Source organism: Chelonia mydas, chromosome 11 (assembly GCF_015237465.2).
Source record: "Chelonia mydas isolate rCheMyd1 chromosome 11, rCheMyd1.pri.v2, whole genome shotgun sequence".
Lineage (NCBI taxonomy): Eukaryota > Metazoa > Chordata > Testudines > Cheloniidae > Chelonia > Chelonia mydas.
In genome coordinates, this window is record NC_051251.2 from 1,439,914 (window position 1) to 1,465,604 (window position 25,691).

The window sequence follows — 25,691 nt, forward strand, 5'->3', positions numbered from 1 at the left end:
GCAGCAGCTACCCAGAGCTGTGAGCCCCTGCGTTACCTCTCTGCCTCAGTGAGCGTGAGCTTTGCTGGTGATTAGACAGTGTCAGCTCCCTGCCATGCCAGCCTGTGCCTCCTCCCCAGCAAACTCCTGCAGACTCCCCCGCCCCAGACCTTGCCAGGCAGGTAACAAGCATGGGGCAGTCGCAGAAGATACTAAGTTCATTAAGGAGTCAGCACGTTCCAGTTTATTACTTTAACTGGGGTGAAGGCACCCGCCCCTTCAACTCCAGCCCTGAGCTGGATTCGAGGGAAAGTAAAACAGGTAAATTAACAAAGTAGCCTGGATTAAGCCTCTGTCTACACTTCAGAGGCTATAGCTGGAGCTGCACTGCTCTAGTGCCTCAGTGTGGACACTTCCCAGAGTGGTGGGAGGGGTTCTTCCATCACTGTAGTAAATCCACCTCCCCGAGAACTGGTAGCTAGGTGGATGGAAGAATTCACAGAGACTTGCTGAGATAAATCTCATGACTGAAATATTGGTATTGAGGAGTACGGCTTGTTCAGGGAGGACAGGCACAGAAAAAGGGAGGAGGAGTTACATTCTACATCAAGAATATATGCACTTGTTCTGAGAGCCAGACGGAGGTGGGAGGCAGAGCAGTTAAAAGTCTCTGGTAAAGATAAAAGGGGAGAAAATGGGGGTGGCATCATGGTAGGAGTCCACCATAGCCCAGCAAATCAGGAAGAAGAGGTGGAGGAGACATTTCTAGAACAAATAACAGAAATATCCAAAACACAAGACCTGATAGTAATGAGGGATTTGAACTATACAGACTCTGTTGCAAAAGTAATATAGCAAACCACAAACTGTCCAGTCAATATTTGGCATGCGCTGAAGACAACATTTTGTTTTAGAAAGCGGAGGAGGTAACCAGGGGAACAGCATTTTTCACTTGATTCTTTCCAACAGGGAGGAGTTGGTAGCGAATCTGAAGGTGGAGGCAGTTTGGGTGACCGTGACAGAAACGACAGATTTCATGATTCTGAGGAAAGGAGTGAGAGAAGGACCATGGACTTTAACAAACTCAGAGAACTGGGAGATGAGGTCCCATGGGAAGAAAATCTAAGGGGAAAAGAAGTTCAGGAGACCTGGCAGTTTCTCAAGGAGACAGTACTAAAGGCACAGCTGCAAACTACCCCGTGTCACAGAGTCCCTGGGCGATGCTCTGGAACTACTCCATACGAAGCCGGGCAGGACTCTGAGGGAGCCTCCTCTCTGGGAGCAGACTGTCTTCAGAGCAAGAAGCCTCCACAGCTCCCACCTTCCTGAGCATTCAGTATCCCCTGCCCCATCGCGCACTTCCCACAGCAAGTCCGCACAGGCGGGGTCCTGGGGAAGCCTGAGGGTCCTGCCCCCCAACTCCGCAGTCAGACGGGACTCTCAGCCAGCCTCTAAAACAGAAGATTTATTAGACGACAGGTAGATGGTCTAAAACGGAGAACAGGACCCCTCAGTCAGGTCCTTCTTGGGAGGCAGGGAGGCCAGAGCCCCATCCATTTCCCCAGCCAGCTCCCAACTGAAAGTCTCCCGCCCCTCCTCTGGCCTTTGTCCCTTTCCCAGGCCAGGAGGCCACCTGATCTCTTTGTTCTCCAACCCCTTCAGTTGGCACCTTGCAGAGGGGGGCCCAGCCATCAGTGGCCAGGAGACAGGGTGTCAGCCATTCTCTGTGCAGACACCATCACGCTGGGCCCCTAGGGCTCTGCCACAATCACACCCCCTTATCTCACCACCTGGATACTTAAGAACTACATTGGGGAAACTGAGGCCCCCACACAGTATTCAGAGAAAACATTAAGAACATTCCCACTTTGTCACACCCCGACACAAAACAAAGATAGGAAGAATAATAAGAGAGCACTATGGCTCCATCAGAGCTCTTTAATGACCTGAAACTCAAAAAGGAATACTACAGAAAGTGGAAAGATGGCCAAATTGCTAAGGAGGAGTACAAAGGAATAGTACAAGCTGGTAGGGACAAATCAGAAAGGCCAAGGCATAAAATGAGTTACACCTAGCAAGAGACATAAAAGGCAATAAGAAGAGGTTATTTAAATACATTAGGAGCAAGAGAAAGATCTTGGAAGGTGTTGGTCCTCTACTTAGCGGGGAAGGAAAGAAAATCACATCCAAAAGGCTGAGGGCCTAAGGCCTGTTTTGCTTCAGTCTTCACTAAAAGGTTACGGTGACCAAACACTCAACACACTTACCACTAACAACAGCGGGGAAGGAACAAGCCGAAATAGGGGACGAACAGGTTAAAGTCTATTTAGAGGAGTTACATGTATTCAGGTTGGCAGGGCCTGATGAAATTCATCCCAGGCTACTTAAGGCTCTAGTTGAAGCAATCTTGGAGCTGTTAGCAATAATCTTCGGGCACTTGGGGAGGACAGGTACAGTCCCAGAGGACTGGAGAAGGGCAGACATAGCCCCTTTCTTTAAAAAGGAGAGCAAAGAGGACCCAGGGAATTATAGACCAGTCAGCCTAACTTTGATACCTGGTTTCAGAATAGCAGCCGTGTTAGTCTGTATCCGCAGAAAGAAAGGGAGTACTTGTGGCACCTTAGAGACTAACAAATTTATTTGAGCATAAGCTTTGATGCTGGAACAAATTATTGAACAATCAGTTTGAAAGAACCTGGAGAATAATAGGGTTCTAAGTAAAAACCAACATGGATTTGTCAAGAAAATCATGGCAAACCAACCGAACTTCCTCCTTTGACAGGGTCACTGGCCCAGTGGCTGGGGGAAGCAGTGGACGGGATATATCTGGATGTCAGTAAGGCTTTTGGCACAGTCCCACGTGACATTCTCCTAAACAAACTAGGGCAATGTGCTCTAGATGAAATTACTAGCCGGTGGGTGCACAACTGGCTGAAAGGCCGTACCCTAAGAGTAGTTATCCAGGGTTCACTGTCAAACTGGAAGTGTGTATCTGGTGGGGTTCTGCAGGGGTCAGTCCTGGGTCTGGCACTATTCAATATTTTTAGTCATGACGTGGATAATGGAATGGAGAGGATGCTTATGAAATGTGCAGATGACATCAAGCTGGGAAAGGTCACAAGCACTTTGGAGGCAGGATTAGAATCCAAAGCGACCTTGAGAACTGCAGAACTGGTCTGAAATCAACAAGACGAATTCAATAGAGACAAGTGCAAAGTACCACACATAGGGAGGAAAACTCAGATGCACAAGTACAAACGGGGGACTAACTGTCTCGGTGACAGTGCTGCTGAAAAGGACCTGGGGGTTGAATATTGAATATGAGTCAACAATGTCATGCAGTTGAGAAAAAGGCTATTCTCATTCTGAGTGTCTTAACAGGAGCGTCGTATGGAAGACATGGGAGGTCACTGTCCCGCTCTGCTCAGCACTGGCGAGGCCTCAGCTGGACTCCTGTGTCCCGTTCTGGGCGCCACACTTTAGGAAAGATGCAGATAAATTGGAGAGAGTCCAGAGGAGAGCAACAAACCTGATGAAAGGTTTAGAAAACCCGCCGTCTGAGGAAAGGTTAAAAACCAGGGCATGCTTAGTCTGGAGAAAAGGCAACTGAGGGGCCCTGAGAACAAGCTTCCAATATGCTAAGGGCTGTTGTAAACAGGACGGGGATCAATAGCTCTCCATGTCTACAGACAGTAGGCCAAGGGGTCACTCCGCAGCCGGGGAGATTTAGGTTAGAGATTGGGGCGTTGGCTACACTACCACTTTTGTTTCGAACACTTTTGTTGGTCAGGGGTGTGAAAAAAACACGTCTGACAGACATAAGTGTCAGCGACAGAAGCGCTGTGTGGACAACGCTGTGTTGGCAGGAGAGGCTCTTCCAGCGACACAGCTACCAATGCTCGCGGGGGGTGGTTTAATTGTGCTGACAGGAGCGCTCTCTCCTGCTGGCAAAGAGCGGCTCCACAGCAGACTTTACAGTCTGGTACACTGTGCTGCAGTCAGGTCCATAGTGTAGACATAGCCTAGGGAAAACTTTCTCTCTGCGTCATTGAATTCTGGAATAGGCTCCCAAGGGAGGTTGTGGAATCCCCATCGGTGACCCTCGGTACACCCTGATTCACACCGTAACACATTACTGGAATAATATCTGTACAAAATATGCCTCATGAGCGATCACATGAAAGCTAATAATGCGCCGGTTGTTAGTATCAGTGTAAAAGGCAAGAGTTAATGTTCCATGTGAAGTTAGGGATTCCCTCTGTTTGATGTTACTTGACCAAGTTTAAGACAAGACAAGCCACCCTAGGTAAAGGTGATAAACAGGGCTGTCCTAGACAGAGGAATGTGGGTTTACCTCAATTTACATATTAGCAGTAAACAAAGCCATCGAGCTAACATAGCTGGGGTTATCCTGATCCTGAACTCGAGAGACAAAGAATTATTAACACGGCTCCTGCACCCAAAGAGACACAGGAGACTGAATCCCCAGCAGGCCTGGGATGTAAACCAGAGGCATTTGGAATATAAGGAACAGAAAGCGACTCCATCTTTATCCTTCATTTAAGGAGACAAAGAATTCTTCTGTCGGCAGCCCTCTGATAAGGCTGCCTTTTTTATGCTTACCTGTGGGCTTTTGTCAGCTTCCCCTTGAACCTAGCTTAGAGCCCTCCTCGCTAGGTTTCTGAGTCTGTGTCCTCCATCTCCTCCCACTGACCTCCTGCCTGGAACAGCATCCCATGGTCACGGAAGCCAAAGCCCTCCTATCAAGGTTTCTTCCCCACTCTGAACTCTAGGGTACAGATGTGGGGACCTGCATGAAAGACCCCCTAAGCTTATTCTTACCAGCTTAGGTTAAACGCTGCCACCACCAAAGTGTTACACAAAGAACAGGGGAAGTGCCCATTTGGAAACGTCTCCCCCCGAAAATATCCCCCCAAGCACTACACCCCCTTTCCTGGGGAAGGCTTGATAAAAATCCTCACCAATTTGAATAGGTGAACACAGACCCAAACTCTTGGGTCTTAAGAACAATGAAAAAGCAATCAGGTTCTTAAAAGAGAATTTTAATTAAAGAAAAAGTAAAAGAATCACCTCTGTAAAATCAGGATGGTAAATACCTTACAGGGTAATCAGATTCAAAACCTAGAGAATCCCTCTAGGCAAAACCTTAAGTTACAAAAAGACTCAAAAACAGGAATCTACATTCCATCCAGCATAACTTATTTTATCAGCCATATAAACAAAACAGAATCTAACGCATCTCTAACTAGATTACTTACTGACTCTTTACAGGAGTTCTGACCTGCATTCCTGCTCTGGTCCCGGCAAAAGCATCACACAGACAGAGAGAACCTTTGTTTCTTCCCCCCAGCTTTGAAAGTATCTTGTCTCCTCATTGGTCATTTTGGTCAGGTGCCAGCGAGGTTATCTTAGCTTCTTAACCCTTTACAGGTGAAAGGGTTTTTCCTCTGGCCAGGAGGGATTTAAAGGTGTTTACCCTTCCCTTTATATTTATGACACCTCCCATGGACACCATCTGCACAGCCATGAGTTCGTCTCCAGCACACTTGGGCTCCCGCCTGGCCCTTGCCCTCAACCAGGAGGATGGACAAGAACAACCTGTGTCCCTGACTCCCAGGGAGTTGGTATCTACAATCATCTCCAAATCAGTGTCACTTCCTTCCAGACTGTAATTCGCCATTATGTATGTATGACCTCCATTCTTTGTCCCTAGATGTGTGACGTTGTGATTGGCCATATTGACCCATGCTGTTGATTGTGCCCAGCTGTCCAACCAATCCAGATTGCTCTGTGAAGGGGTTCGGTCCTTGTCACTATTTACCGCCTCACCCCAAGCCTTACGTCATCTGGAAACTCTCTGAGCAATGATTGGTTTTCTTCCAAATTATTAATAAAAATATTAGATAGTGTTGGGCCAAAAACCAGTCCCCGGGGACTCCACTAGAAACACCCCCACTTGTTGGTTATTCCCCATTAACAGTTACATTTTGAGATCTATCAGTTGGCCAGTTTTTACTCCTTTTAATATGTGTTGCACTGATTTTATACAGTGCATGTATTTAAATCAGAATATTGTGCAGTAATGAGTCAAGTGCCTCACACAAATCCATGTATAGTAGGTCAACACCAATCCCTTTTTCAGACCCACTTGTAACCTTGTCAAAGAATGATCTCAAGTTTGTCTAACAAGACCTGCTTTCTAGGAAACTATATTGACTGGTATTAATTACATGGTCATAGTGATAGTCTCATATCAGCTGTTCAATAATTTTCCCTGGGTGTGATGTCAGACTCACTGACCTATAGTGACCTGGGTCATCCTGTTTACCCTTTTAAAATAATTACACAACTTTAGCTTTCTTTCAGTCCTCTGGAACTTCACCAATTTTCCAAGACTTACAAAAAATGAATACCATTGATTTGGAGAGCTCCTTGGCCAGCTCTTTTAAAACTCTAGGGTGCAAGTTATCTGGAATGGCTGATTTTAAAATGGTTAGCTTCAGCAGGTGCTGGCAGGGGAGACCTGCTGGGGTCAGGAGGGTGTTGCGCTCACCGTTGGCTGAGGTTTATGGCCCTTCCCAGGGCAGAGCGCGGGGCCAGGCTCCTAGGCCGTGGGTATTAGGCCCATGCCCAGGAGACCAGCCCTTGTCTGACCCTCGTGCTTTTTCCTACATCCCCTTTCCACCCTCTGCTCTGCACCAATTGCATCAGGCGCTCTCCAGTCACCACCTCTCCCCTTCACCATCCCCCGTCCCTCAGGTCTCCCCCCCGCTCGTCCCTCTCCAAGGTATTTCAGTGCTTGCTGGGCTCTCCACCCCTCTGACAAAGCCCAGGCCCTACCTTACTGCATCAGGAGAGATCTGCACTGCAGGTGGTCTCGGGGGTGCAGGGCAGGAGCTCACCAGCAGCCCATCACATTCCTCCCCTGCTGACTGGCAGCTGCTGCAGCCAATGGAAAGCTCAGGCTGATTGTGATGTCAGGGCAGTGCACTGGGAGGTTACAAACTCTTGACGTGCCACTCGGAGGGTCATAGAGGTGAAGGCCAGGAGGGACCTTTAGATCACAAAATCTGACCCCCTCTCTAGCCCAGGCCATTCCCTGCCTGCCGCCCAGGGACTTGTCCGGCCAAAGCATCATCCAGGAAGGCACCAGCCGGATGGGAAGCCAGCCAGTTGGCAGTGCCCGTGGCTAATCACCCGCACTGTTACTTTGGGCCTCGTTTCTCATTAGAATAGTCTGGCTTCAGCTTCCAGCCCTTGGCTCTGGTTCTGCCTGGCTCCCCTAGACTAAAGAGCCCGTTAGCACCCACTGTGTTCTCCCCGAAGGTCCTGACACACTCCAGGCAAGGCACATCTCGAGCTTCGTCTCGAAAAGCTAAACGGATGGAGCTCTGTAAGTCTCTCGTGGCAAGCCGTTAGCGCTGGCCCTCAGTCATTTCTGGGGCTCTTTTCTGTCCCGTCTCCAATTTTGCTACATCCCTAGAGAGGATCCTCCTTTCAGGACATGCCTTTCCGTTCCTTGTGGGCGTCACCCTCGCTATTAACCCTTTCGCTGCTGACGTGTGTTACTGTTTTTATTTATTATCCAGACATTGCCCTACTTGTGCAGAACCCCTGACAAGAGACGTGCTCCATCGGGTCACACAGGACACCTAGTCCTGAGCCCCCAGAGACACTGGACATGCTCGAATGCCCTGCTGAAATTCACAGCACCCAAACCCAGGTTGTTGTATGAACTAATAGGTTCTATGGTGGTCGGTTTGTGGAGCTGGAAATTATTGTTCTGAGCCTGGATCTTTTGTCCTGTGTTTCTAGCGCACCTGTATCCTTGGGGTGGAGACGCGAGGTCAGCCACTGCTGGCTGGGTTGGTGAGTGCCAACATGCACCGCTCCAGGACGCTCCCAGAGTCCCCCTGGCACGGACAAGGTGCTTTTCCGAGGGCGCTGGCGCTGCCTGCTGGAGTCTCAGGTGAGCTCGGATGGGCACTGCCAGACACCCAGCACACACGGCGCTGACAGGGCGTGGGGAGGCTGACGTCCCTTGTGTGAGGCTCCTAGAATGAGTGGGGGAGGGAATCACTTCTATTGGACCCGTTTCTGTAGGTGAGAGGGACAGAGCTCTGCCTCAGGCCTGCTGAAGAGATCTGTGAAAGCTGCTCTCTCTCACCTACAGCCGTGGGTCCAATAAAAGCTATTCCCTGCCCCACCTTGTCTCTCTAACATCCTGGGGCCGACACGGCTACCCCCCTAGAACGGGCTGTTCCTTTTTGTAACCTCTCCATGAGTGGTTTCAAAGCTGTTTAGATTCCAGCAGCCGTTCCTCCCAAGAGCACAGTTGCTAGGAGCCAGGGGGCATTTTGGGACAGTCTCCCTTTGACGGGGTGACACAGAGCGAGTCAGCCCAGGGGACAGAGCAGAGAAGGGGTGGAGAGCACTTAGGTTAAAGGAAAAGAGAAACAGGAAAGGACGCTAGCAAGCAGCCATCGGTCCTGTGGGGGTCCGAGCTCTCAGGATCGGCCCCTGCAGCGCTCTCCCTCCCTCCCGGCTGACAATGTCATCGCTAACGGCTGTCCAGGAGATAGGGGAGCTCAGACAGACTCTCCCACCCAACCTGACTGCCTCATGGAAGGAATTACTATTGCCAGAAGGGTGACAGTGGATGGCCTATGAATCAAAGGTCAAAGGTCAGGGGAAGACCTCTCCCCTCCCCCTGTATTCTTAACCCCATATTGAAGGAGTGAACCGGGTTCCAAGGTGCCAGGGTACTGGAACATGGAAATGGATGGATACAGTCAGTCCTCTCATCGCCAGTATCTGTGTTGTACGAGGTCCCGTGTGAAAGGTATCGGAGGTGACATGGGAGGCAAAGGGAAAAGCTAACCAGCAGAGATGGACGAGAAGACCTGGGAGAGCAATGAAGAGACCAGGGAAGGTTATTTCTTAGCAGCACCACGGAGGAGGGTTCCGTGTCCCCAGCCGATATATAGTGTTGGATTGGGCCCATGATCTGTGGGGCCCATGCGCTGGTCCCAGCATCCCGACCCCAGGGATCTACACAGCCCACCGGTTCCCCTCTTCCCCTCCATCTGATTCTCCCTGTCACTCATGACCCAGTCGGCATTGTCTAGGGTTAGGGTCTGTGCGTGTCACTGGGAGCCCCTCGCCCAGAGCGGTGCCGGGGGATGAGACAATGGCACAGCGGCTCTGTCTCGAGCCAGTGAAGTGCGTTCGGCAGCTGGCAGATTGTAGAGTTCAGCCTGGCAGACAACGGGGGTTGCGTCCACTTCCTTCCTGTGGCTGCACCAGGCGTGGGATGAAGGGGCATAGCTCAGATTGGGAACAGGTAAATGGATGCAGCAAACTAAAGCCCTACAACGTGACTGGAGGAACTGTTTTATTTAAGGTGGACAATCGCCCCAAGTGCATCAGTGAGGAAGACATCAGGCTGATTCCCAGCCATCCAAACAGGACATTTACCCTCTAGTATTCATCACCTTCCTCTTCCTCTCCTTCTCCATCCACACTGTCTGTCCCCACCTCCTCGTAATCCTTCTCCAGGGCAGCCATGTCCTCCCGGGCCTCTGAGAACTCCCCCTCCTCCATGCCCTCTCCCACGTACCAGTGCACGAAGGCCCGCTTGGCGTACATCAGGTCAAACTTGTGGTCCAGCCGAGCCCAGGCCTCGGCAATGGCCGTGGTGTTGCTCAGCATGCACACGGCCCGCTGCACCTTGGCCAGGTCGCCGCCGGGAACCACCGTCGGGGGCTGGTAGTTGATGCCAACCTTGAAGCCAGTTGGGCACCAGTCTACGAACTGGATGCTGCGCTTGGTTTTGATGGTGGCAATGGCAGCGTTGACATCTTTGGGCACCACGTCCCCGCGATACAAGAGGCAGCAGGCCATGTATTTCCCGTGGCGCGGGTCACACTTCACCATCTGGTTGGCTGGCTCAAAGCAAGCGTTTGTGATCTCAGCCACAGAGAGCTGCTCATGGTAGGCCTTCTCTGCAGAGATGACGGGGGCGTAGGTGGCCAGCGGGAAGTGGATGCGCGGGTAGGGCACCAGGTTGGTCTGGAACTCTGTCAGATCCACATTGAGGGCACCATCGAATCGGAGGGAGGCGGTGATGGAGGACACAATCTGACCTATTAGCCGGTTGAGGTTGGTGTAGGTGGGGCGCTCGATGTCCAGGTTCCTGCGGCAGATGTCGTAGATGGCCTCGTTGTCGACCATGAAGGCGCAGTCCGAGTGCTCCAGGGTGGTGTGGGTCGTCAGGATGGAGTTGTAGGGCTCCACCACCGCGGTGGAGATCTGAGGTGCGGGGTAGATGGAGAACTCCAGCTTGGACTTCTTGCCATAGTCAACGGAGAGACGCTCCATCAGCAGGGAGGTGAATCCGGAGCCGGTGCCGCCCCCGAAGCTGTGGAAGATGAGGAAGCCCTGGAGCCCCGTGCACTGGTCGGCCTGCGGGGATCCAGGAAAGAGAGAGGGCTCAGCCTGGGAAAGGGGCAGGCAGCCGGGAGTGAGATGTGTGTCCCAGCTCGGCTCTCCCAGGCCGTGTAGCAGAGCAGCCTGTATTGCTCAGCACCCCGCCAGGGGCTCAGTCGTCCCATCCGTTGTGCAGTAGGGCCCCAGGATTTCACAGCTGTGCTGTGAGATGACAGGAGGGCTCCGGAGGACTTTCAGTGCTCAGGAGCCCGTGGGGGAAGGTGGAAGTGTTCCAGCAGAAAGAGATTTATGGAAAATGTGTCGGCTTCCAGGACCCCCATACTGACTCACTGTCACCCGCTCTCTGTCTTTCACCCCTTGTCTGTCTTTATCCTGACTCGTGAAAGCCCCCTACACACACCCCCAACTCACCTTCTGCTCCCAGAGCCCCATTACTAATCCTCGCTTTAGTCTCCTTCTCACCATGCCGGGCCCGGGGCTTCTCTCTGCCAATACCACTAACCTCCCGGCTCACCTAGGAGCATGCTGGTGTGAGTTATGGTGGCACCAGCATGGCTTCGGCATTGGATGCGCAGTCGCGCCAGCACCGCTGAAAGCAAGCAGAGGCTGGAGGCACAGAGCCTGTCCACCGGCTCCTTTCCCTGTGTGGATGGAGAACCCATCCCCTCTCATCGTCCCCCGTCCCAGGCTCTGCCATCCTGGGCCTCCCAGGCCAGAGCCTGTCCTGGAGCTGCACTTCTCTGCCTCTTCCCTGACAGCAGGTTGGGGTCCGCTGCCCTGGGAGTGAAGGGACCTGTTCTAGCTCCCTGGGAAGGGGTGAGACAGCTCCAGCCAGTGCCCGAGACAGCTTGAATTCACGGCACACACTTGGGCACCGAGTTCCCCTGCACCCTGAGGGCATGGACAGAACCCAGATGAAGGCTGCATTAGCAGGTCACTGTGACCCTGAGGGCCGCACCTACCTGCCGTACAATGGTGCGGAGTCTAGCCATCCTCATATTCCAGACTGAGGTGTGGCCTGGGCAGGCAGTTGCAGGTCTCAGCCTTGCAGCCTTCCAGCTAGATCCAAGCAGAGAGGCCATTCACCTCTCAGTGGATCCCTGCATGCTGGGCCCTGCAGACTCCGCAGTCCAGCTGCATGTTGGCCACCACTGCTCTTGCCCCAGGCTGATGGAGGAAGCTGGTGGTGCCCAGCGAATGTGTGGGCAGCAGAAGCTGATTTTGCTCCTTCACCATCCAACCACCACTCGGCATTATCTCCACCTGGAATCCGAGAGCTTCCCAGAACCCTGCCTGCCCTAGCGTCTTTACCAGCTTCCGGATCCTGTCCAGCACCAGGTCGATGATCTCCTTGCCAATGGTGTAGTGCCCGCGGGCATAGTTATTGGCAGCATCTTCCTTGCCGGTGATGAGCTGCTCTGGGTGGAAGAGCTGGCGGTAAGTGCCGGTCCGAACCTCGTCTGGAATTCACAGCACAGCCCGGTTAGCGCCCGCCCCACCTGGAGGAACCTCGGTGCCCGTGCACACCTGAGCAGGGCTGCATGGGTTAGCGAGTGAGAGATGAAGGGCTCACGTAGCTTTGTTCCCAGCAGCTGTTCCTGTGACACTGACCAGCCCATGGACCCTGACGTTCCCGCCCTAGATGTTTGTTGCCCCTGCCGGCCCCACAGAGGGCTCATAAACCTGCTCTGTGCTATCTGATTCCAGAGGGTGGCCCAAAGAGTCAGAGCCGGGATGCAGAGCCTTTCGCGCCAGGCCAGTGGGGCTGGGTGGCTCAGTGGATTGTGACCGGTGAGTGCAAACGCCGAGGCAGGCCGTGCTCGCACAGGGATCACTAGGTCCCCAGCCCCATCCCTCCCCCCGGCACTCAGCACTCACCAATCACTGTGGGTTCCAGGTCCACAAAGACGGCTCTGGGGACGTGCTTCCCGGCGCCCGTCTCGCTGAAGAAGGTGTTGAAGGAGTCATCCCCTCCCCCAATGGTCTTGTCGCTGGGCATCTGCCCGTCCGGCTGGATGCCGTGCTCCAGACAGTACAGCTCCCAGCAGGCATTGCCGATCTGCACGCCGGCCTGGCCGACGTGGACAGAAATGCACTCCCGCTGGGGGCGAAGAACAAGGAACCGTCGTGGGATGGGGGGCCCAGCTGCTGTCTGTGGGGCATGCCGTGCAAGGACAGGACCCGCTGCAGACAGTCTCTGGGCGTGAGGGATCCCGAGACCAGGGAGAGCCACCCACCATCCTCGCCCACCTCAAACTGGGCTCGGGGGGGGGCAGGGAGAAATTGGCCAGCTGCTTGTGCATCAGAAAACCGGATTTGTTCACTGGCCTCTCCCCGGTTCTGGTGCTGCTTCCTCCAAGTTGCTCGCTGCAGCCCGGGGTTATCTTTCCTCTCCATCCCTCTGCTTCCCTGCCGGGCGCTGCCATCCTGCCTCTCGGCCCGGCACAGGGCTTTGCTTCCTCACGCTCGCCCCACATCTGGCATCTCCCGCTGCGTTCCCCTACAATTGCCCCTTCCCACCATCTGCACAGATCCAGCCCCCGTCACCTCTCCCTTCCTCCTCTCTGGCCTCCCTGCATCTCTCTGGCCCCTCTCTCCCAGCTCACCTCCCTTCCCTGGCTGCTCCTCTCCTTCCCCAGCCAGAGTCAGGCTGCCTACCCTCCACACAGCCGCACTCGCCTCCGTCTCAGCCTCCTTCCAGCCTGCACCTGCCCCCCTCCCACTGCGCGGCCCCAGCTTGTTCTGTCTCCTTTGCCCACTCCTGAATTTGTGCCGTCTGCACCCCCTTCCCCCTCCCAGCCAGCAACAGCCTCTGGACAAACGCCCGCCAAGCACCGTCCCTCTCCTGTGACGCCTCTGAGCTCTGGAGTCTGCTCTGCTCTGGGGCTGCTCCGCGTGCTTCTGCCCACATGGATCACCTTTAGGAGCAGGGACCAATCCCCCCGTGCAGCTCTCTTACGTCTAAACCCTCCCAGGGCACCACAGGAACCAGGGAGCTCAGGGGACCCTGCTCCTCCCTAGCCTGGGACTGCCCCCCACTCACTCTGGGGGGACGGGCAGCCCCAGTCCCAGGCGGGACTCACCATGCTGCAGAGGTTCTTCGATCCGACAGCAAAGGGCTCGGAGACGAAGGCTGGGAACGGGGGAGCTCCGAGCTGCGCCTTTTATAGTAACCGGGAGGGAGGGTTTGTTGTTAGTAACAGCTGCGGTGGGGTGGCTGTGCTGGGCACTGCTCATCACGCTGCCCTTTGCTGAGCTGTCTCTGGGTTACAGCTCCTTGCAACACACAGCAAGGGCCTCATAGGGCCTTGGTTACACCAAACAAATCAGTAACTGGGCCTGGCTCCTCCCTGCCACTGCCCGGGGGTCTCGTGCTGGCCCCGGAGCAGCGCCGAGCTGCATGTCTCTGCAGAGCACGGATCTCAGGGGCACAGGAACGCAGGCATCACCAGAGGGATCAGGCCTCAGGTCCTTCGAGCTCCGTCTCCTCTCTGGGACAGTGCCCGGCCCCAGATGCTGCACAGGAAGGTGTAAGAACTAAGCAGCAGCAGAGGTGGGATAATCTGCCCCTCATCCACACCCACACATTAGGTCTCATCCTGGTCTCTAATAGTTCGAGGTTGGCTGAAGCCCTGCATCCAGAGGGACCAGAGCCCTGCCACAGTCTGTTCTAACAACCTCGGAGGGGCCTGTTATCCAGAGAAATGTCCAGTCCCTTTTTCCATTTTGTTAAATTATTGGCCTCAGTGGCTTCCTGTGGCAGTGAGTTCCACCGGCTAATTAGACAATATGAAAAATATTTTTGTTTAATCAGTTTTGAATTTCCCACCTTTCAATTGCATCCATTGTCCCCTTCTTCTTGTTCTATGAGATGGGAGAACAGACCCTCCTTCTCTCCCTTTTCTCAACCAGTCAGTATTTTATAGACTTCTGTCACCTCCCTCTTTTCCATCTCCATAGGTTCTGTTTAGGGGTTGGGGTGCAGGAGGGTACTCTGGGCTGGGACCGAGGGGTTAGAGGGTGGGAGGGGGATCTGGGCTGGGGCAGGGGGTTGGGGCATGGCAGGGGGTCAGGGGTGCAGGCTCCAGGCGGCGCTTACCTCATGCAGCTCCCAGAAGCAGTGGCATGTCCCCCCTCTGGCTCCTACGCGGCGACGTGGCCAAGCAGCTCTGCACGCTGTCCTGTCCGCAGGCATCGCTCCTGCAGCTCTTATTGGCCACGGTTCCTGGCCAATGGGAGCTGCGGGGGCAGCATGCAGAGCCCCCTGGCTGCCCCTATGTGTAGGAGCCGGAGGTGGGACATGCTGCTGCTTCCGGGAGCTGTGCAGAGCCATGGCACGCACAGAGTGGGGTAAGCCCCAAACCCTGCTCCCCTGCTGGACCCATGGAGGGACACAAGCCCTGAACCTTGCTCCCTGGTGGGAACTTGAGGGCCAGATTAAAATGTCTGAAGAGCCAGATGCGGTCCCCGGGCCGTAGTTTGCCCACCCCTGAGCTAGAGGCTGGATGAGATTCTGGAGAATTGCAGCATCTTCAGCAAGGCGCTGGTGCGGCACACCTCATGCTCTGGCTGTTCCCAAGCCCTGGCCCTAGGAGCGAGGTCGGCCTATCTCTGGGGCCCATTCACGCCTCGGCCTCTCTGGGACTCACTAAGGGGGCAGCTGCCCGCTAGGAACAAGACCGAGACACCCTCCAAACTCATCTCACATGGTGGCCGCCGCACAGCCACCGGGTGGAAAGGACTTTGTCACGTGGCCAGCGTCTCTCCCAGTTCTCAGCACTGGAGCTAGATCTGACTGTGGGGAGCAGATGAGTTCCCCCTTCTCATCAATGTGTTAGTCTCTAAGGTGCCCTAGTCCTCCTTTGCTTTTTGTGGATACAGACTAACACGGCTGCTCCTCTGAAAAGTGTTCAGCAGCTGTGTCAAGTTCCCAGCGTCCTTGTTACACGCTACGGGGATGGGAACAAACACAGAACAGTGGCAAGGGACTCGGACTCCCCTCCCGCACCCCGCTGGGCACAGTGCGCACCGGGATGCCCCTCACAGCTGGGCACTGGTCATTGCATGGGGCGGGGCGTCACTTGGCAGCCCTGCAAAGGCTCCTTGTCTAGTTTAGTCGCCCGTCACACCACGGAGAACCCATTTCCAGAGCCCGGTCTGTGCCGATCACGCTCCGCCCAGCCGCAGGAGACAGCTAGCGACAGGCAATGACTGGAGACTGTGCCGTCACCCAGGCCACAGTTCACCCCGGGCAGCAGGCCGGCTAAAGGCCTCTGCTCCCCTGAGCACCGAAGCGCTCTGCCCGCGAGGAGCTGCACAAGGTGACCAAGTCAGGGAAGGAGAGTAACAAAAAAATACCCAGGTTGCTACAAGCCTGGGGCGTTCTTGGCCATGCCAGGCGGGCAGGGCTCGGCCTTGTTTGCACAGCAATTCCCTCAGCGTGCCGTGACTATGGAGACGCGGCCTGTGAAGGGGAAGGAGTTATTCCAGCCTGAGTTCAGGCAGGTGGGGCAGGCTCTGGGGGCAGTGCTCCTGGGTCGGCGACATCCCCCCCAGGACCCAGTGGCCCAGTAGTCAGCATCAGCAACCTCCCCGGGTACGACTGAGGCCTGCAGTCCTGCTGGGCGGGGAACAGCAGGGTGGCGGAGGAGTCCCTGCCAGCCAGGAGCCGTGCCTGGGAAGGAGAACGGCAGCACTCAGTGGGATGTCCTGGGCTGCGCTGGAGGCCCAGGAGGCAGAGACCCCGAACAAAGGCCTGTCTGTCTGTGCACCTCTCCCGGTGCCGAACGAACGGCCAGTGCTCAGGACCCCCGCTGTCGCTGCAGCCCAGCGGGCGTGCCCAGGAGCAGGGGCTCCGCAGGTGAGAACAAATGCAGCAGCATGGTCAGGAAAGGGCACACACCGGAGGCATGGCCGTGGGTGTCTGTGCTGCAGGAGCTCCCAGGGGCCCGTCAGGAGCAGGCTCCATTGTGCTGGGCACTGCCAACACCCTCCAGTACCCTTGACCCAGGCGCATTCTGGGTGCCCCCCACAGAGGTTCAGCCAGGTCGGATGCCACGTCCCTGCGGTGCGCTGGCAGGGGCTGCCCCAGCCTGGGGACACCCTGGTGCCCAGAGTTCGTCCCCTGTGTCCCCTCTGGAGGAGAAGGGCCATGGCGCCTTGCACGGGGCTGGAGCACCCTCTTGTGGTGGCAAGTGGCACCGTGACAGGCTGGAATCTGCAGTGGGGCTGTAGCCGTGTGGGTCCCAGGATATTAGCAAGACAAGGCGGGCGAGGGAATATCTTTTATTGGACCAGCTTCTGCTGGTGAGAGAGACATGCTGTCGAGTCACCCAGAGCTCATCTGCAGAGCTCACGAGAGCCCTGGGCAAGCTGGAACGCTGGTCTCTCTCCCCAGCAGCACCTGTTGGCTCACCCGCCTTGCCACACGAGGCTGGAGGGCAGCTCTGGAGTCAGCAGGTCCCACGGTGCCTGAGCAGGGGTCCCTGTAACGGGAATAAAGGGAAACACAGAGGAAGAAACATCTCGCTCAGCCCTGGGAGGTTACTATTGCATTTCTCTCCCTCTCGCTACAGGGGTGAGCCACTCTCAGCTCCGGCGCTGAGGAGCTTCTAAAGGACTGGGCCTGGCTTCTGGACCCTTCCTGGAGACGAAACAGCTGCAGGGTTGTCCGGCCATGGCTGGTTCAAGGCTCACAGGAGGCAGGTCGAGTACCCACCAGGCCTGGCACTGGACAGCAAGTGTCTAGTTACTTCCGATTCTCCAGTAACTTGACAGCATGGACGGATGGACAAATGTGTCCAGGAAGTCCCTAAAGCTCCTCTCTCAGGCCTGTTCTTGTCTCACTTTTGTGGCCAGGATGGGTGCATGTGATTCAAGGGAACAAGTGCGTGATTCCTTCTGGGCTGCTCAGCTGCTGGTGCAGAATCATAGACATCTAACTGGTCCCTGCGGCTAGACTGAGCCCAGCGCCCCGGACTGGAGCAGGGGAGCCCAACCCAGCCAGTTAAAGAGGGCGGGGTGGCACCAGAACCTATAAAGGGCTGCTCAGGGGCAGCTGGGAAGGAACGACTGAGAGGGGCTGAGCCCTGGGGAGGGAAAGCCACGCTGGAGTGGAGCTAGCTCCTGTGGTGAGCCCCTAGAGCAGGGGGCCAAGGGCTCAGGGAAACAGCCCTGCAGCTGCTGCGCCGGGAAGGGAGCAGAGCTGGCTGAGGCTGGGGGGCTGCCAGGAGCTGGAGTCCATAGCCCCCTGGACGCCTGTTCCAGACCGTAACTACTCTGAGAGCTAGAAAGTTTTTCCTGATATCTAACCTCAGTTTCCCTGGCTGCAGATTAAGCCCATTACTGCTTGTCCTACCTCCAGCGGACACAGAGAACAACTGATCCCCGTCCTCTTTATAACAGCCCACAATGTATTTGAAGCCTGTTATCAGGTGTCCCCCTTGCCCCCCCCCCCCCGTCTTCTTTCCTTAAGACTAACCATGCCCAGGGTTTTCAGCCTTTGCTCAGAGGTCAGGTTTTCTAAAGTTTTTATCATTTTTGTAGCTCATCTCTGGACTCTCTTCAGTTTGTCCGCATCTTCCTAAAGTGCGGTGCCCAGAACTGGACACAGGAGTCCAGCTGAGGCCTCGCCAGTGCCGAGTAGAGCAGGACAGTGACCTCCTGGGTCTTAGGTACAACGCTCCTGTTCACACATCTCAGAATGAGATTAGCCTTTTTCGCAACACACTGTTGACTCTCATTCCGTTTGTGATCCACTGTGACCCCCAGGTGCTTTTCAGCAGTGCTACCACTGAGCCAGTTAGTCCCCAGTTTGTACTTGTGCATCTGAGTTTTCCTCCCTACGTGTGGTACTTTGCACTCGTCTCTACTGAATTGCGTCTTGTGATTTCAGACCAGTTCTCCAATTGTCAAGGTCGCTTTGGATTCTAATCCTGCCTCCAAAGTGCTTGTGACCTCTCCCAGCTTGGTGTCATCTGCACATTTCATAAGCATCCTCTCCACTCCATTATCCACGTCATGACTGAAAATATGGAATAGTGCCAGGCCCAGGACTGACCTCATGAGGCCCCACTAGTTCTTCGTTGTGTGACTGCACATGTGCATTCCACTCTTGGAGTGTGCTCGTCTCCAGCCCAGTGGCTGGAAATTTGTATCTCAGCGGCTTGAGCACCCTCTGCTGCCACGTGCCACTGCATGCAGGTATAAAGGGCGAAACCATCTGTGACGGGGTACACCAGACCCCCTGAGCCCCCCTGCGGGAGGCCTCCTGGCCCTGCCACACGCTGCCCCCAAAGAGGGCAGTGGAGAGAGTCCTCCAAGCTGCCTAGAGCGGCTGTGTGGCACACAGCCAATCAGGACCCAGCAGCTGACTATAAGAAGAGCTGCAGAGCCAGTGGGAGTCCAGTTCCTTGCTGGAGCTGAAGGAGTGAGGATGGGGTGTGGCGGGCGGGCGGAGCTACAGGACCTCAGACAAGGCCGTGCTGCCAGGAGCCAAGGAGAGCGAGAAGGAGCCCAGAGCTGGCTGCGGGGTCTCCATCAGGACAAGGCCCGGAGGTAAGAGTGAAGACGGCGTGGGGAAGTGGCCCAGGGAATTAGAGCAGCAGCATGACTTAGATAACAGCAGACAGCTGCTATCTACAGTCCCTGGGCTTGGACCCGGAGTAGTAGGTGGGCCCGGCTCCCCCCAACCCCCTGGAGGAAGTGGCCTGGACAGTGAGGCACCCCAGAGGGGGAACTGAACTGGAGTGGCCCAGCTGGAGAGCTGTGGCCAAGAAGCCCCAAGAGGGCAAAGACATTGTCTCCCGGGAGGGAACCCTGGGGTGCTGTTCTCTTCCGGAGCTGGGACAAACTGAGCGACAGTGTGCAGCCACCTGCACTCGGCCAAGGGGGGGGCTCACAAGTGCGGCCACACAGGGTCACCATCCCTATTACCCCATTACACCATCCCTGACCCCCCCCTCACTTCCTCCTTAATGCCTGTAATGATTGTTGGAATCTGTTTATCTTGCTTCCGCAAGTTTTCTCAGCATCCAGATGCACAGAGTTACCTTTTCATAGACTCCTTTTTTGGTGTTACTTGTAATAGATGTGTTTTTGTTTAGTAGAAGTTTGTTTTTTGGCTCCCCAGTTCTGGGGTTCTGTTTGTTGGTACCAAGGAACACCTGGGTCACCGGGCTTCAAGCTCTGCCTTTCATGCTCTAAACCAGGCCTGTGAGTGACCCACGCTCTAGTTTTCTAATGTGTCTAGGTGAGTCTCACATTAGGGATCAATGCCAGATTTGTAGGGACTTCAAGCTGAGGACCAAGCACGAGAGAGAGGCCAGGCCGAAGCTTTCTTTGTTGGAGGCTGCTCGTGAGACCATCTTCAGTCACGGGGTACTGAGCACTTCGGACTGTGTGAGAAGTGCACCTCCAATACTGTCCCGGCCCCACTCACCCTTGCTGGTGCCCAAGAAGGAACACAAGGCTTCCAAGGATGCTGCCAGGAGAGGCAGATCACCGCCCCTAAGTCTACCACGCAAGGGGGTGAAGGGTCGGGTAGAGTGCAGGCAGAATCGAAGCGCTCCTGCACTCGCTCATCAGGTGAGACAGCACCAGGGCAGGCACTGTCAGACCTGGGCCCAAAGTGGCACTTTCATTGTCTGGAGCACCGTCTTCATCTCTTCTGCATTGGTCAGAGACTGTTCCAGGACTGTCCAGGCCAGAGGCGTAGGCAGTGGCCAGGGACTTGTTGAGCTTGTGAGTTCTGGTGTGCCCAGTGGTGCAGGAGATTCCTTCAGTGGTCCCTGTAGACTGCATGGCACCAACCTCCTCAGCGCAGCACCCAGTACATGTCATCCTCCAGCCTCCCAGAGCTCTCGGCCACCGGTGCCATTGGTGATGGCTTCTCCATTATTCCCCAGGCTCTGGTACCAGTCTCCAGCACTGACAGGTTTGGCCCCTCCGTGGTTGGGAGATGATGATTCTTCTTTGGACTCTTATGTCTCGCCACCCCTGTGACGTGTTCCATATTCTTATGAAAATATGCTTATGATATGAATACGACATAACTGAGATGTACTTTATGCAAGATGGTTCCTGTGAGAGATCATTGGAGAGGTTGTAATTTACTGAATGGGATTATCTAGCGGGTATGCCTGTATCATTTCTGTATCTGAAGTTAGGAATATTGACTATGTATCTGTATTTCAACTATGCCACTTTGGGTGATGCCCACTGCTAACACTTCAGATACAACAATGGAAAAGCCGACAGGGCGGATGGCTCATCAGCGAGGACAATGGATCGTGAAAAGCTTGGCCTTCCTGCAGATGCTCCATCCTGCCCCTGACTCGTGGATGCTGTGATCCTACAGAGTCAGGTGGTCTTGTCACCTGATCCTAAACATTACCTGGGACTTCTTGTAACTTTCCACTGGAAGGGAAGGGGGCGGGGGGGTCAAGTTTGGGAAACAAAGGATTCCTGCCTTATGTAAATCCTATTGAAGGGTGGGGAGGAAGGCAAACGGGACCCCTCCTCTCCATGGCCTGTCTGCCCAAGAAGACAGACTGCAAAAGGGAAGGCCTGTGGGTGGGGGGTCCAGACTGAGATGGGTCCAGTCTGAAAAGGAATATAACAGTGAACCACAGGAGCTTTGCAACCTGCCTGCAACAGTATCTAGGGGGAGAAATCCTGTTTGTCACCAATGTCTTTAGTGAGACTAGCTCAGTTTGCATGTTTGGTTTCATTTGTTCGTTATCTGCTTTGTTCTGTTTGTTACCCTTTTACCACTTAAAATCTGCCTTTTAGAGTTAATAAAACTTGTTTTGTTTATTAAACCCAGTTTGTCATTTCTAACTGGGGGGGGGGGGAGACGTGTGCACACCTCTCTCCACATAGAGGGAATGGGCAAATTTCGTAATAGATCCGTGGGTCTGCACCCCAAGGGAGGGGACATCTGACTACTGGAGCAAGTCTCTTACGCGGAGTCTTCCCAGAGCTGATCTGCAGCCGGGAGTGGCCTTGCCTGGGTGTGAGTTCAAGGAGGTTTTCGGAGCCTGGCTCAGCAAGACAGGTCAACGGGGGCCCAGGCTGGCAGAACAGGTAGACTCGGGGTATCTCAGCACATCCGGTGGCTTCCCAAGGGGTCCAACCCATCACAACCCCCTCCTAGACCTTACCACTCGGGGTACTAGCGAGATTCTGCTGCCAGCACTGGCATGGAAAGATGGCAAGGAAGTCATTGGGGTGCAGTGACCTTTCAGTGACCCCCCCCCCCCCATTTCCAGATCCTCCCCATGCCACTCACATTCAGTATCTTCACCTAGACCTGGGGAGTCGTCTCATCCAGCTCCTCCTGATCTGGTGCCGGGCTTGGTACCAAGCAGAAGGAAGAAGTTCAAGAGGACCTAAGGGGCAACTGTCAGAGGCCCAGCCTCACCCCAGTTAGCTTCACCCACCTCCTCCCCGGATGAAGCACCTTGCTCTGGAGTGTCTTCACCCCCACAGGGTGACTGCAGAGCTCGCCAGCAGCTCTCCAAAAGGGTTTCCTCAGCCTTGGGCAGCCAGGTAGAGCTGGGGAGTCCTCATCGTCTCACTGATGCTTTGGCCTTGGCTGCTCCATCTTGTGCATCCCAGACAAGCTCCATCTTGTCTGATTAACTAACTAGGTGATTTTGGAGCCCACCAAGATTCAGTGGCAAACTCCCTCCTCTCTCCCTCTGTCAGAGTCACCGGGCGATGCTCTGGAACTACTCTGGGGGAGCCTCCTCTCTGGGTGCAGACTGTCTCCAGGGCAAGAAACGCACACGGCTTCCACCTTCCTGGGTCTGACCTCGGAGCATTCAGCCTCCTCTGACCCTCCGTGCGCTTCCCACAGCCAGTCCGCCCAGGCCAGGTCCTGGGGAAGCCAGAGGGTCCTGCCCCCCGACTCCGCAGTCAGACGTGACTCTCAGCCAGCCAGTAAAACAGAAGGTTTATTAGACGACAGGAACATGGTCTAAAACAGAGCTTGTAGGTGCAGAGAACAGCTGGGTCTGTCTTGGGGGGGCAGGGAGGCCAGAGCCCCCTCTGGGCCTCCCTCCATTTCCCCAGCCCCTCCTCTCCTTTGTCTCTTTCCCACGCCAGGAGGTCACCTGATCTTTGTTCTCCAACCCCTTCAGTTGGCACCTTGCAGAGGAGGGGCCCAGGCCATCAGGAGACAGGGTGTCGGCCATTCTCTGTGCAGACACCATCACACTGGGCCCCTAGGGCTCTGCCACAATCACACCCCCTGATCTCACCACCTAGATACTTAAAGTCATAGGGGAAACTGGTTAAGGACTTTAAACTCTGAGATGAAATGAGGCTTCGCTGTCCCTCACTGAGCTAGAAGAACAAGGGCTGAGTCTCCCAGGGCATTGTCCTGCTGCCTCTTACTTGAGGCAGCGGGACTGGCAGGTTTTGTGGATGGGGACCATGCCCTGCTAAGGTCTTCAGGAGCAGACAGTCCTTGTGCCCTGAAAGGGTAATGAATAATGGCCACTGGGTGGCTCTGAGTGAGGGTCTTCTCTTTCACCCCTTTGCCTCCGAGCAGGGGGCCTCGGCCTCCCTGGTCCTGTCACTGGGGCTGTGATAGTCCAAAGGGACGAAGACAGGCTCGGAGGACCCTTGGTTCCTGGGCCCCGTGATCTGCTCCTGGCTATGTGCCAAGGGTCTGGTGCAGCCCTGGAGATGCAGCACGCTCTGAGTCTGGCTGTGGGGGCTGGAGGGGAGTCCACTGGCCTCGTGCGGGAAGGTGGCAGGACGCTGAGGACTCTCAGCAAAGCCACCCCCATGCCCAGTGCTCCCCGAGAGTCTTGGCCTTCTACATCCCTCGTCCTTTTTGCCCAAGCCCCTACGGCTGTGCCACTCTGCCCTTGTCTTGCCTGGGGTGTAAACGAGGTGCCAGTCCGTGTGGGCTAGCTTGGGCTAACACCTTCCAGCAGTGGGCTCGTCTGTCCATCCGCGTGAGGGAGCCAGTCTGCCAGGCCGTCCAGATGCCACCCCAACCCCGCCAGGGGAAACCAAAGCACTCTTCCCCCCTCTCCCTTCGCCCCCTCCCCCCAGTTTTCCCTGGGAAATCCTGTCTCTCATTCCTGGCTGGCCGCCAGCACTGCCATTCCAGGCCAACCGGCCCATTAAAACCTTGACCTTCTACAAAAGGGTGGAGCTGCCATCAGCCCCCTTCACACCTGTCTGCAGCTGGCACTCTCCCCACGAGTGGCGTCTGCAGGAGGCAGTCACTGTCCCTGCCTTGCAGAGACCCTGCATCCATCGGGGGCTGACCAGGGCAGAGACTTTTGGGTCGTTGGACTTTTGGGACTTTGGGTGATTTGGGGTTGCTGGACTCAAGAACCAAAGGGAAAGGGGCATGCCCCAATTTGCTTGGGGTGGGTTTTTGCTCATGGGTTGTGTTATGAATCCTGTTTGTGGTGTTTCCCCAACATAATGCCACACTGTTTCTCTCTGTTATTAAAAGGCTTTTGCTACACTCAGACTCTGTGCTTGCGAGAGGGGAAGTATTGCCTTTTGGAGGCGCCCAGCGGGGGTGGTATATATTTGTCCCAGGTCACTGGGTGGGGGCTCGAGCCGGTTTGCACTGTGTTATTGGAATGGATCCCCTAGATATTGAACCCAGCCCTTGTTGCTGCCGACTCTGAGGGGCAGAAGGGCTACACAGTTGTTCTTGTAGAGGGACCGTTCCCCTCCTGCTCTGTTGGCTGTATCCTTCTTCTGAACAAACCTGACACCTGAGGCAGTCCCGGGTGTCGCGGGCGCAACGCATCACGCTGAGAAGCTAGAAGCAGAACTTCCTGGCCACTAGGCACCAAGCCCTCACTAACTGTCACCTTACCCAGCAGGTGCCGAGCCGGAGAACGGCTGAGAGCAGAACCAGGTGATTGTCGCTGAGTGGCTGGCGCAGCAGCCCCGCTCCCAGACCTAAGGAGCAGCAGAGATCTGTGCGCCGCCGGGGGCGTTTCTGGGCCCACAACAGAGCTCGCTGTCGCCAGACACTGCTGAGTGGGTGCAAGCCACCCCCAGCTCTCCTCGTCGCAGCCTGCAACGCCAGCCCTGCAGGCCCCTGGCTTTGGGAGGGGGACGCAGCAAATTCACACTGCAGTTTTTGGACATATTTCAGAGTAGCAGCCGTGTTAGTCTGTATTCGCAAAAAGAAAAGGAGGACTTGTGGCACCTTAGAGACTAACCAATTTGAGCATAAGCTTTCGTGAGCTACAGCTCACTTCATCGGATGCAACTGTAGCTCACGTAAGCTTATGCTCAAATAAATTGGTTAGTCTCTAAGGTGCCACAAGTCCTCCTTTTCTTTTTGGACATAGTTTGTCTAATGCACGTAACAATCGTACTGCCGTGAAGGGAGCTTTGTGAAATCGCACTGTCCCGAGGCTCCGTTCCCAGCAGGCGGGGGCTCAGCAACCTGGGCTCCACAGTGACCTGTTCACCGCATCCCCCGCTGCCCCGACAAGCCCTGGAGTTGGAGGCCTCAGTCACGGCCACGAGCGCCCAAAGCCCTGGGAGGGAGAAGCCGGGTCCACAGTCCTGCCTGTGCTCACCAGATGGAGTCATTCACTGGTCTCTAACCACCAGGACTTCTCCACCTAGTCCAGGGCTTGAGGCAGGCTCAGGCAAATGGTGCAGCAGGGTGTCGAGCTGGGAATTGGCTTCCTGCCTCTCCCCCCGGGATACGCTCTGGCCCCTGGCAGGAGAACACCCTGGGCAGGAGTTCAGCACCCATCTCCCGTGGGCTGTGTGTGGAATCAGGGAGCTGAAGGGAACTCCGCCACCCCCGGCTTGTCTCTCCGGCCCTGGTCCTCCTACAGCTCCCGTCACTGGCAGCTAGTAACACCGAGGCCAAGGGCCAGCTCCATGGAGTCCCGAGAGGGGACAGAGCCGGGAGCCCGCTGTTCCGCTCCTAGCAGGCCTGTGTCACCTGCCACCCCGAGGCGGAGAGATGGTCACAGCCGTGGCAGATTCCAGCCCAGTCACTGGCGCATTTGCTCTGGGCGTCACGCTGAGAAACTGGCCGTAAAGAGAACTAGGACCCGCCACAGCCCCGGCGATGCTGGAGGAGGAGGAGTGGCCTTCGCTGCACTGAAGGGGGCAAGCTGGGGACCGTGCAGCCCTTCCCCGCGCACTTGCAAAGGCAGCAGGCCACCGGGCGTGGCTGTGTGTCACCCAGGCCAGGGCAGCAATTGAGCCTCCCCCGCAGGGCACCGCTCTTC

General features: G+C 55.4%; 1 protein-coding gene and 1 long non-coding RNA gene across 2 annotated transcripts; one reads left to right on the forward strand and one right to left on the reverse strand.

The window, feature by feature from the left end:
• Nucleotides 1-9,385: 9,385 nt before the first annotated feature.
• Nucleotides 9,386-13,697, reverse strand: LOC102934360 (tubulin alpha-1D chain). The gene is made up of 4 exons (XM_037912812.2): nucleotides 13,533-13,697; nucleotides 12,328-12,550; nucleotides 11,761-11,909; nucleotides 9,386-10,464 (listed from the first exon to the last, which is right to left on the reverse strand). The coding sequence occupies exons 1-4, from the start codon at nucleotides 13,533-13,535 to the stop codon at nucleotides 9,481-9,483; spliced, it is 1,359 nt and encodes a 452-aa protein (XP_037768740.1). The 5' UTR covers nucleotides 13,536-13,697; the 3' UTR covers nucleotides 9,386-9,480.
• Nucleotides 13,698-18,799: 5,102 nt separating this feature from the next.
• Nucleotides 18,800-21,265, forward strand: LOC122462279. Its single transcript, XR_006284749.1, has 2 exons — nucleotides 18,800-19,005; nucleotides 19,729-21,265. It is a non-coding gene; the product is annotated as an uncharacterized LOC122462279 (long non-coding RNA).
• The last annotated feature ends 4,426 nt before the right edge of the window (nucleotides 21,266-25,691 follow it).